Raw genomic sequence first — 12,371 nt, forward strand, 5'->3', positions numbered from 1 at the left:
CGTTCTTTCTTGTTTTTCAGAATCGACAAGTTGTGGTAAAGTGCATTAATAAAGTCAAAGTCAATCTTAACACCGGTGTATGTATAGAACTTAAGGCAGTAAGTAAACATGTTTGCATTAATATCAGATATAAAATGTTATCTGTACTATAGAACACACCTTGCTTCATCTTTTGCTACCAGAAAGTGACTGACAATTTGTATTTTCATATAATTAATATAACACCTGTTTTATTTGACTGGACTATATATTTTTGCTTTAACCCTAGACCTACTGACCAATATTTTATAACACGGACTACGAAGGGGTTGCTGTTGTTGTTGTTGTTGTTGCACTCCATAATTTCCAATTATAAACGTCATATACCATTATATTTGAAGCTAATGAATAGCTATGGGTCTCCTCTATCCAGTGATATCAAAATAAGTACAAATGTTCTCCACATATTGTCGCTATGACGTCATAATGTGAGGGCGCCCATGCAAATTTGGGAAATTCTGGCTTTGTACAAAAGTATAGGCTAAATTGACTTTCGACTAAAAATTCTACAAAAAATTAGATTTTTATCTATTTTTTTCCTCAATAGAAAAGGAAATGACTATTTTCACCTATACTAAGCAAAAAGGTCAGTAGCTCGTGGAATAATTTCACAAGACCGAAATGAAAGCATTGGACCTCACCAACCTCCACCCTTCTATGGTCATCTTTGATGGCCGGTCCTACCCCAGGTTATGTGCTTTTGTAATATTGTATCACTAAAATGAGCGCAAAGGATGGATCTACGATTCGCTTAGGTCGTTTGGGCGTAAACGCGTGCGTTTTATTATGACGGATAAAAAACCTTCGTAGTTCTAGGGTTAACTTGGTTTTTTTTAAACGGAAACGAGAGCATTAAACTAAAACTTCGAAACAATTTAAATGTAAAATTAAAGGGTTAATTAATAATATAATCATGAGTTAAGGGCTTTATCATAATTTTGATGCATTGCGATATTTTTCAATTATTAACAGAACCGTCTTGCTGAGCATGAGAATATCGCTCGCTTCTTCGGCGCATGTGTTGAGGAGCCTAATGTAGCCATTGTTCATCAGTATTGTCCACGTGGAAGTCTTAAAGTGAGTATTAGTTCGATTCCTGTTTGTTAGCTAAACTATTTTTACGTTTAGGTTTCAGGCAACCGTGCAAAATTCGTCTTTAAAGGTGGAGCAGGCTTTAAAAAATATTCAGACTATTTCAAGAACATGATACTGGAATGATCAACCATATTCAAACACCTAAAAATAAATTGAAAGTATGGATTTCATAACACTTTATCCAAATCCAAATTTTTATCAATTTGTTTTCAAATGTAACCGATTTTGAACACATCGGACGCATTCTGGTTTTTTAATTGTCTTTGGAAACATTATCCAGACATAGGTAGTATTTACTTACACAAATTAGGGTCCCTGCATGCACAAACATAATCATCAACACACAAAGACTTGGACAGAGTCAAATAACTTGCTATGATTAGTTGAAATCGTCTTCAGGAGATTGTCCTCTTGAACACTTCAGACGAATACAGAACGCGTCCGAAATTTGCAGTGTAGCTTCTTCTTCTTAGCGTGTCCACGGCACAAGATTAAATGTGTTTCAACCAGTGCTGCACACTACACAGTTTTCAGCATTATCATTGTAAACTGCTAAGTCAGCAGTTGTGCATGTTTGCTCCAATTGAGGGCAACACAGTAGGTGTTCCATTGTTTGTGGTTCTGTTCCACAATCGCAGGTTACATCTGTATTCTTTCGATATCCCCATTTGCTGAGGTGGACTTAACCAATTGAGGCATTTCCATTCAACCCAACTTGCATCTGCACCAGTATAGTTCTTCGCCAACAGGTATATTAAAAGTTGGTGGGTGATTGGTATAGATCTCTCCTCCCATTTTGCCAATCTTTTACTGTTAGGTGATGCTTCAAGTGGAGTTACACTGTTGAGGAAGCTATTTCTCGACTTCAGACGACTTTCTGTGTAGCTGTGATGAAAAGACAAGATTGAAGTTCAAACAAGAGGCAAGGATTCGCATCTTTTCGATTCTTGCAGCTGATTATCTTTTGTATTCCGTTGTATGTGTGAAAATATGTTTAATTGCTCCTGATCTCGTCATTTATTTCACATACTTAAGGGCTGGGGTATGAACGTTTGGACAGTATTTATTTTGGGACATTAGAACACATCAGACATATCGAATTGCATTCTGAATACGAAGAATGTCATTCTGATATCAAATAATTTTGATTTTTTGAAATTCGCAATTTAATACACATTTTATGGCAAATCATTAAAATTGATATTTTTGATATTTAACAGTACTCGAAGTAAACTTTACAAATCTGATGATTTATACTTAAAGTGTATGTAGGTGGGATGAAAAGCCGACGATCAATTGAAAATTTGGACCTTTCGTATTGAATATATGGATTTTTTTCCCCAAAACACCAAATAAATTAGGTCTTTTTGGGAAAAAAATCCATATCTTCAATATGAAAGGTCAAAATTTTCAATTGACCGTCGGCTTTTCCTCCCAGCTACATACACTTTAAGAATATATCATTAGATGTATATAATTTACTTCGAGGACTGTTATATATCAAAAATTTGAAAAATATCAAATTTTTATAATTTGTCATAAAATTTGTATTATATCGTGATTTTCAAAAAATGAAAATTATTTGATATCAGGAAGACATGCTTCGTATTCAGAATGCAATTCGATAGGTCTGAGGTGCTCTCATGTTCCACAAATAATACTGTCGAAACGCAATAAACGCTCATTCTAGATCCCTTAAAGCCATATTATAACATTTTCATACAAAATAGATTAGCATTTCTTTGACATAAAATGTTAGCTTTTACTGCCAGATATATCGATTTTTATTTTTGAGCCGAACAACTAAGGCAAAGCAAAGAAAATTGCAATTTACTACCAGCGCCGTTGTCACCAATACATATCACTCCTTCGGTCGTGTTATGGGACGACCCTTTGTTGTGTAGATCACCGTCCCACACACAAACCATGTATGCGACTAATAATTCCATCGTAATAATAAAACGACGGTTCCTGCGTTTTATTCAAAATCGCGGATTTTGACAAAACTACAGCACCTAGAGTCTTGATTTTTGCAGGTATGTTGGTTTAATAAAGTACAATATAATCGTGTGAAAAAGAATTTGGAAAAATAATGAGGGCGTCCTCCTCAGAAAATGTTATAATATGGCTTTAATTTTTAACTTTACAGGATTTTATACAAACAGGAACAGTTGAGGCCGATGTGAAGGACATTCTGATGATTGATATTGCAAAAGTGAGTATGCATCCGTCTTGCAATCACGTATCATGTGGCTATGGTTTTAATGTTGCCATAATTTTAAAGTATAAACCATTCATTATTTTAAAAACTCACAAAGAATTTACTCATCTAGTACATGAGCACCTTGCATTACTGTGGCGTTTGTTTTAGGTGATCAGATACCTTTTGGGCGCTGTATAGTGACGTAAAGAGCATTAATAAAGTCAAGGAGAAGTAATAGCACAAAAACACGTATAAATGTACAGATAAGTCCATGAATGTTTCTGAACAAGTTCTTAAAGTGACGTGTCCATAAATATCCATAAAACCATTCAAGTCCTCTATCCCTGCACTCATAACAGTTAAATAACATTTTGTCCTCCATAAGGTACTACGGAAAATTCGCAGGATTAATACAATAAAACGTGTGAAAAAGGTATGAATGGTTGTGGAATCGATCTAGAGACCTGTCCCTCTGTCATCTTAGAACAGTCCTCCAGCATGGCTGCCATTTCAATTGCATACACACTGTGTAATGAGAGTTGACCTTTGACCCCATATATTGATCATTTGGATGGAATTTCTTCATTATGATCCCATAAAGACTGTACCTTTGTCTTTCAAACCACATATGTGTAAATGATATCATATGCTTAATTACGTAACAACATTAGCATAAAATTAATAGACTAGGGACACTTTCAAATCACGTAAAAAAGACGGGCCTTTTAAATTACAGCAAAGACATGTGTTTAAAATATCCGAGCACAACTTAAGTACATGGTGTAGTCTATATAGCTAATTTTAGGCAGAAATAAACAACAGGTCTTGGGCCTGCTTTTGGTAAAATCTGAGACTTGCCATTACACGTCGGTGGACATGGGACGTCTGTGAACTTCATTAACTTTAGGACTTGAAAGGAAGCAATTTTTTCCTGCAAAAATGGCGGGGCCTCACGTTTTAATATTTGGGGATTAGTCAACAGAAATGGCAGAAAAAAAATTAAATTTCCATGTTTATAGAAAGAAAAACCTTGTTTTTGCCCAAAATAACACATTTGACTATATATCATAAATAAACTAAAACCTTTCCAGCCCAACAAAGATGGTTATATGAGCTGGGAGTTTGTGGTCTACTACTATTCCAAAAAGGAGTACTCTCCATTTTAATTTAAATATACAACAATATCTCATTTCAGCCTCTTAATTATTTCCCTTAAAAAAAGACTTATTTTTAACCAGTGACTGTAGACCATTAATGTTATGGTAATGCTGTTATGTAATCAAGTGTGTGATAAAATTTGTGCATGTGTTGTTCGAAAGACAAATGTACAGTGTTTATGTGACCATAGAGAAATGCCATGAAATTATTTGATTACAAGTCAAATCTTATTAATTACCGACCGCCCCTCGATGATCAAAGAATATTTATTATGTTTTAGTTATTTATAATATTAATTACAAATTCTGTTACTCCAGGGCTTACATTATCTGCACAACAGTCAAGTTGGTTGCCATGGCCGATTGCATTGGAACAATTGCGTTATTGATAGCAGATTTGTGGTACAGTTAACAGATTACGGGCTTTATGAATTCAGATTAGGGGAAGACAACGAAGCTATCTTAACGCCCGAATACATGGAGAGTAAGTTTTGTTTTATTAAATAAATAAATGTTGACATTTATACAGCGCCTTTCACATGTATCCAAGCGCTTTACATTTATTCCGATGTCATTAGAATATACTGCCCGAGGCATGCTCATACCTCAATGGACAATATTCCTAACAACGCCCCCATTTCACCCCTGGGTAGAGAGAGGCAAGTGAGGTAAAATGCCTTGCACATGTGCACAACACGATAGCACCGCCGAATTCGCAATCCTCCGATTGCGATGTTCTGTTGGTTCTTTACGAAAACACACTAGCACCTTTATGGGACTATGCGACTATATTGTAGTCATGGTACATAAGTTTCGAACAATGCAATATTACTCCACATTTCGTGGAAAAAATATTTCTGTAAGTCAGGTAGTAGTAGCAACTTTCTTGAAAGTTACCAAGAGTGTACGACCGAGTTTTGGGGTCAAGTGTCCAAAAGGTCACTGATCCCGAACTTGAATTGCCAGTTTTCGGATGAAGGTCACATTTATGACCGAAAATTTGAGGTACGACTTAATTTTATGCTGAGATCATATGTTTAAATAAGTAATTAAGAAGTCTACCGATAAAGATGAACTTTCCTGATATCGACATGGTTGCTTGATGTGATCATTTATTAATTTTTCTAAAAAAACATAATTTTCAATTATAAACCTAGACAATACCAACAGTTATCATACTAATATATTACATTTTTAGCTATTTTAACCTAGATTTTCCTTTTGTGGTATATTTTACTATATATTGTATACTTAGGGGTGATGCAATAATTATGTGTACCCCCGGGGTGGTTAATTCTCAAAATGGTCTGCCAAAATTGCTTGCCCCCCCTTTGGCCGTGCCAAAAACCTTTGCCCCCCTTTCGATGTGCCAAAAACCTTTGCCCCCCCTTCTGACGTGCCAAAAATCTTTGCCCCCCCCTTACACATGCAAGATTTTGGGGAACCCGAATTTAAAACCCTAAATTGTCTTAACATATAATGCGAGCGGAGCGAGCAGGAAATTTTGCATATTTGAACTTGTTTGTAACGTTTTCCTATGCCTTTTTAGGGCGTAATATAGAAACGGTGCCCGAAATATCTGTGCCAACAATTGCTTGCCCCCCCCCTTTCGACCTGCCAAAAATCGCTTGACCCCTCTTTCGACCTGCCAAAAATGCTTGCCCCCCCTTTTGGCCTGCCAAAAATCTTTGCCCCCCTATAATTCACCCCCGGGGTACACATAATTATTGCACCACCCTTAGAATCATTTCAAATAGTCATTATTTATGTCACTCTGCTCCTATTTTTAAAAAGTATGAATTACTTAATGTTTATGACACATATCATATGGAATTATGTATAAACATTTTTCAAATCAGCTGCCTGTAGTATTCGACAACTATTTCATGCAGCAGATAAATCGACATAAGTATCACACAAGAAATGCCGATGACTATAATATATGTCATACAAAAACAGAATTTGCTCACAAAACAATAAGAGCTGCCGGTCCTAGGAAATGGAATATTACTGATAAATATATAAAGATGGCAAAATCAGTAAACCAGTTTAAGTTACAAATAAAGAAAAGTCTAATAAAAAATTACATCTAATATTTAGGCATTATTTAATGACCTCCCCCAACCCCAACTATTTCTTGTGTGAACTGTGGAATGTCTATTTATTGAAATGTTATAAATATTTATATTGGTTCTTTCTTTGCATGTTCTTCTCCTCTTTCTTTTTTCTTTTCTTTGTTAAGTTTGTGTACTTGTATGTTGTAACTTAGGGTAGTGTAAGGGGGTGCTCGCTTCAGGCCTTTGGGCCTTTTGAGCATCTCCTCATTCAAATTTGTGTGTCTTTTATATATGTTTTGTATGTTGATTTGAATGAAATAAAATGATGATGTATGTATGTATGTATGTATGTATTTGTATGCAAACTGAGGGCGCTATTTACATATATTTTAAGTTAAAGTTAGCCCAGTAATATGAGTTATTCCTTTCATCTCATGATAAAAAAGTTTTTAGAAATTGTCCTCGCTATTTGTTACCGATTTTCTGATGTTTTAATGTTATTATACATCTACCGCTTGTAAAGATGTAAACAAGATTTCAGATTAATAGCGCCATCAGTGTTCAACTTTGCTAAAAAAATGAATCAGTTCTACATGCCATCAAATGCCCGTCTATTTATTCAAAACTACTATTCTGTAACGGAGCGCGGTTGCTTATTTAGCCAGTATTGAAGATTCTACACGTATGCCAGTTCTGTTGACTAACCCCCAAATATTAAAACGGAAGTCTCCCTAGAAAAATATTTGAAACTAAATCGTGATTAAAATATAATTGTTATTCTACTGTTGTTACATTTATACAAAATAGTAGTGGTACAAAGAGAGGGGTCATCGTTTGAATGAGAAATTTATATTTTAAAATTTTATTTCAGGTTAAGGGCTGGGGTATGAACGTTTGGACAGTATTTATTTTGTGACATTAGAGCACATCAGACATATCGAATTGCATTCTGAATACGAAGAATGTCATTCTGATATCAAATAATTTGGATTTTTTGAAATTCGCAATTTAATACACATTTTATGGCAAATCATTAAAAATTGATATTTTTGATATTTAACAGTACTTGAAGTAAAATTTATAAACCTGATGATTTATACTTAAAGTGTATGTAGGTGGGATGAAAAGCCGACGATCAATTGAAAATTTTAACCTTTCGTATTGAAGATATGGATTTTTTCCCAAAACACCAAAAAAAATTAGGTCTTTTGGGAAAAAATCCATATCTTCAATATGAAAGGTCAAAATTTTCAATTGACCGTCGGCTTTTCCTCCCTGCTACATACACTTTAAGAATATATCATTAGATTTATATAATTTACTTCGAGGACTGTTATATATCAAAAATTTGACAAATATCAATTTTTTATAATTTGTCGTAAAATTTGTATTATATTGTGATTTTAAAAATGAAAATTATTTGATATCAGAAAGACATGCTTCGTATTCAGAATGCAATTCGATAGGTCTGAGGTGCTCTCATGTCCCACAAAAAATACTGTCGAAACGCAATAAACGCTCATTTTGGATCCCTTAAGATCATTCATAAAAAAATCACATGAATTATTACATTTCTATTTACATAGCATTTTATAATTTTATATTTCATCCCATCTACTCATTCGCAGATTGTTGTTTAATTTGTATCAGTTAACATTGTACTGAATACCAGCTCTCACACGAGACCAGTCATTATATTTTCCTTTTTTGAAGATAATTAATGTCATTTGTAATAACTACTTTGTCATTTTCGACATTTGTACAGAATAGTGTTGTTTCCCTTGAAGTCCTAAAATTGTTGAAGTTCAAATATGTCCCATTTCCACCCAAGTATAATGACAAGTCTAAAATTTTACCAAAAGCAGACCAAGGGCCAAATGTTTACGTCTACTCAAAACTAGAGATATGCATCATGTACTTTTGCTGTTCTCGAACGTTATAAACACGTGCCGTCGTTGTAATCTAAAAGGCCCGCCTTTTTGAGTGATTTGGCAGTGTCCCTAGTTTATTGATTTTTTGCGTAATAAAGTGTCAACTTTTATGACATACTGACCGACCCTCGTATACTTAAAACGTGCGTGCTCATAGATAGAAAAGTTAAGTGATCGGATATTTTGAAATGGGCAATATTGACCATAAGTTTGTACTTATATCGACGTTTTTCTGTATTAATTCAGAAATGGTATAGCTTGCTCTATTTTAGCCATTGTACATCAGCATCATTTTGTTTAAAAAGCAATTAATTACGGACGTCTCATTAAAGCAAATGGAAATAAAGTGTGCATTTAGTTATACACAATATAACATTATCATTTTCCCAATAATTGCAAATCATTTAATATATTGTAATGACATTTTATGATAAAATAAAAGTAATGTAGGCGCCTAACGCATTATACTACTTGATCATTCCAATAAACTTGTTGCAATAACGACAGGGCTCCCAAATGCATGTTCTTTCATCATGTTCATGTGTACTGTTTAATAATGCTGTTAACCCCATTAAACTGTTGGTATAATTATAATATATTTGAAGCAATTAATTACGGACGTCTCATTAAAGCAAATGGAAATAAAGTGTGCATTTAGTTATACAGAATATAACATTATCATTTTTCCGATACTTGCAAATCATTGTAATGACAGTTTATGATAAAATAAAAGTAATGCAGGCGCCTAACGCATTATACCATATCATTCCAATAAACTTGTTGCCATAACGACTGGGCTCCCTAATACATGTTCTTTCATGTGTTTTGCTTTTATACATTAAACTGATTATAATATATTTGACAGTAGCCCATGGCATGACAACCATTACATTAGACTTGGTTAAATTTTATGATTGCTAAATCCATAAAATACTCACTAATTTTAGACTTTCGCCATCTCGGCTGATGGCTTCTTCAGAAATGACCATTGGGATCCACTTTTCCCGCGGTTTTGGCCGCTGCTTCCGGTGATTTGCTCGTCTCTCGGAGGCTTGGTTCTTATAAGTGGATCGTATACATGGTCTAGAGAGTAGCTGCCGATGTCCCTGTTGACTGTTTTGTCCCCCCGCCTTCTAATCCAAATCGCTTCTCTGATGAGTCTTGTTTGCTGGTTCCCGTCTTTTTCAAGTAGTTTAGGCTCCTCCCAATTGATGACATGGTTCTCAATGGCAATGTGGTCGGTTATGGCAGATTTATTTAATTCCGAAGTTGAAACAGTTCTATTTTTTCTGGTGTATTTTCTGTTTGCGACTTTTTCCGCATCTTTCTGGTGCTCTTTTAGTCTAACTCCGAAAGGACGGCCTGTCTCACCACTGTACGACTTGTCGCACCCTTTGCAGCCTATCTCGTAGACCACCCCACTAGTCTTGATGGTATCCACTTTGTCCTTTGGGTGTACTAAAAGTCTTTTGAGTGTGTTGTGTGGTTTCATGGCTACTGATATTTTGTGCTTGCGAAATATTCTCTGCAGTTTTTCTGATAACCCTTCCACATATGGAATTACCACCATACCTTTCGTTTCAGTCTCCTGTGTGGTGTTCTTCTGTTCTCCTTTGCTCTTTACCAACTCCGCTTTACCTTCTACCTGTTGTTTTGCCTTGTCGAATGCCCACTTTGGGTATCCACAATTGGTGACTGCCTTTTCGATTCTACTTTCTTCTTCCTTCTTGTCTTCGTCCTCCGTCACGATGGAATGCATTCTGTCAAGTAATGTTCTGATGACGCCTATTTTTTGATGAAGTGGGTGTTGTGAATCGAAATTCAAATATTGGTCGGTATGTGTTTTCTTTCTATATACCAGAAGCTTAACTGTTCCATCTTCCTTTCTCACAATCAGTGTGTCCAGAAACGGGATCTTGCCATCACACTCTTCCTCATAGGTAAACTTGATGTTTCCTGTCGTGTCTACCATGTTTAGGTGCTCAGTTAGCTGTTCTGTAGTGTCTTTCTTTATAATTTCCAGGACATCATCGACGTAACGACGCCATAGCCGGGGTTTACATTCTAACGGAGCGGTGGCGATGGCCTTCTTCTCCAACCACTCCATGAAAAGGTTTGCGATTATCGCACTGACTGGACTTCCCATTGCTGCGCCGAATCTTTGTCGGTAGATCACCCCTCTGAATGTGAAGTAGGTAGTAGTCAAGATGAACTCTAGTAAGCCCATAATGTCGCTGGCAGTTAAATTAGTCCTATTTGATAATGTTGTGTCCTCTTCTAGTCTCTCTCTTATGATTTCCATTGTCTCCTGAATTGGTGTATTGGTGAATAAAGCGACCACGTCGTGGCTATTAAAAATCTCTCCCTCTTCCACGAGAACGCCAGACAACTCCTCTGCGAGGTGCTTTGAGTTGATGACATGATGTTCTGATTTACCCATGATAGGAGACAACATTTCCGCCAATGCTTTTGAGGTCTGATATCCAATACTGCCCATGTAGTCCACTATGGGGCGGATGGGGTTACCCTCCTTGTGTATCTTAGTAGTACAATACAGCCTGGGTATTGTTTCCGAAGTAGGATACAAAAGTCTGTATTGGTTTTCCTCAATCTTCTTTTCGCTTTTCAGTTTTTGGAGCAAACCTAGAAGTTTCCTCTTATAAACTGGTGTGGGGTCTTTTTTCAATTTCTCGTACGTACGTTCGTCACTCAACATGGTGTTAACTTTCTTTTCATACTCAGATGTTGACTGTACCACAGTACATTTGCCTTTATCGGCTCCCATAAAGAGCAAGCTTTTTGATTTTTGTAACTCTCTGAGAGCAACATTCTCATCTTTACTAATGTTGGGTTTTGGTAAATTGGCTGTTTTTAACGTACCTGCAACCTCCATGCGAAGATTCTGGGCTTCTTCCATACTTAATTTGGTACATGCTGTTTCACACGCGACGATGAAATCATCATGTGGAATATGGTCTACCGCTACAGCAAATCCCAATCCTCGAGACAACAGCTTTTGTTGTGGTTCGGTAAGATCTTGATCGGATATGTTTTTCACCCATTTTCTCTCCACTTTTTCAGTTGCGTGCCGCTTAAATCAAGCTCTGTACTGAACTTACTCTTTTCTGTTCTTTCCTTCTTTTCTAGAAGCCAACTAATCTTCTTTTTGTGCCTTTCTTTCGTCGTTTCTTCCTCATGTTTACGGTTGCTTTCAACGTGTTTATCTACGTGTTGCTTTACTTCCGGGTCTGCGATTTCCAGTGTTTCTAGAACGTTTTGTTGACATTCTTTTTTCTGTTTCAGATTCCTAACTTTGTTATGAATTACTCGGATGCGTTCATTGATAAGTTCCTTTTCTGCTCGGTGGATTATATTGTTGGCTTTTTCCGTGTTGATCGGACATCTTAACTTTAAACTTGACGGTGTTATCTCTTTGTCTTTACACCGGTGGGTAAACGTCAGATGTTGTTGGTAACGGACTAGTTTACGGTCGGTACTCTCTAGATCACGTATACTTTTCACTGCGTGTTGACCGTAACGACTTCTCAACTCATGAAATAGATGCATTTGTAGGATTGTAGAAATTAAACTTGGTTAAATTTTATGATTGCCAAATCCATAAAATACTCACTAATTTTAGAAAAAGTGGATCCCAATGGTCATTTCTGAAGAAGCCATCAGCCGAGATGGCGAAAGTCTAAAATTAGTGAGTATTTTATGGATTTGGCAATCATACAATTTAACCAAGTTTAATTTCTACAATCCTACAAATGCATCTATTTCATTACATTAGAGTTCCAATTAGAGTTAAAATTTGGTAAATATTATAAAAAAAAACATTGGTAGTAAAAGGATAGTAAGGATAGCAAGGATAAAACATATCCAGGAA

At 35.8% G+C, this 12,371-nt stretch overlaps 1 protein-coding gene across 1 annotated transcript in view; it reads left to right on the forward strand.

Annotated features, from left to right (window-relative positions):
- The window catches only part of LOC140137680 (atrial natriuretic peptide receptor 1-like), a 104,751-nt gene that overhangs the window by 70,453 nt on the left and 21,927 nt on the right, over positions 1–12,371 (forward strand). The window contains exons 10-13 of the mRNA XM_072159431.1: positions 21–98; positions 1,012–1,116; positions 3,284–3,349; positions 4,813–4,978. Coding sequence (XP_072015532.1) covers positions 21–98; positions 1,012–1,116; positions 3,284–3,349; positions 4,813–4,978 — 415 coding nt within the window. The remainder of the gene's footprint in view (positions 1–20; positions 99–1,011; positions 1,117–3,283; positions 3,350–4,812; positions 4,979–12,371) is intronic.

The sequence above is a fragment of the Amphiura filiformis genome, chromosome 17, assembly GCF_039555335.1.
Source record: "Amphiura filiformis chromosome 17, Afil_fr2py, whole genome shotgun sequence".
NCBI classification, from domain to species: Eukaryota; Metazoa; Echinodermata; class Ophiuroidea; order Amphilepidida; family Amphiuridae; genus Amphiura; species Amphiura filiformis.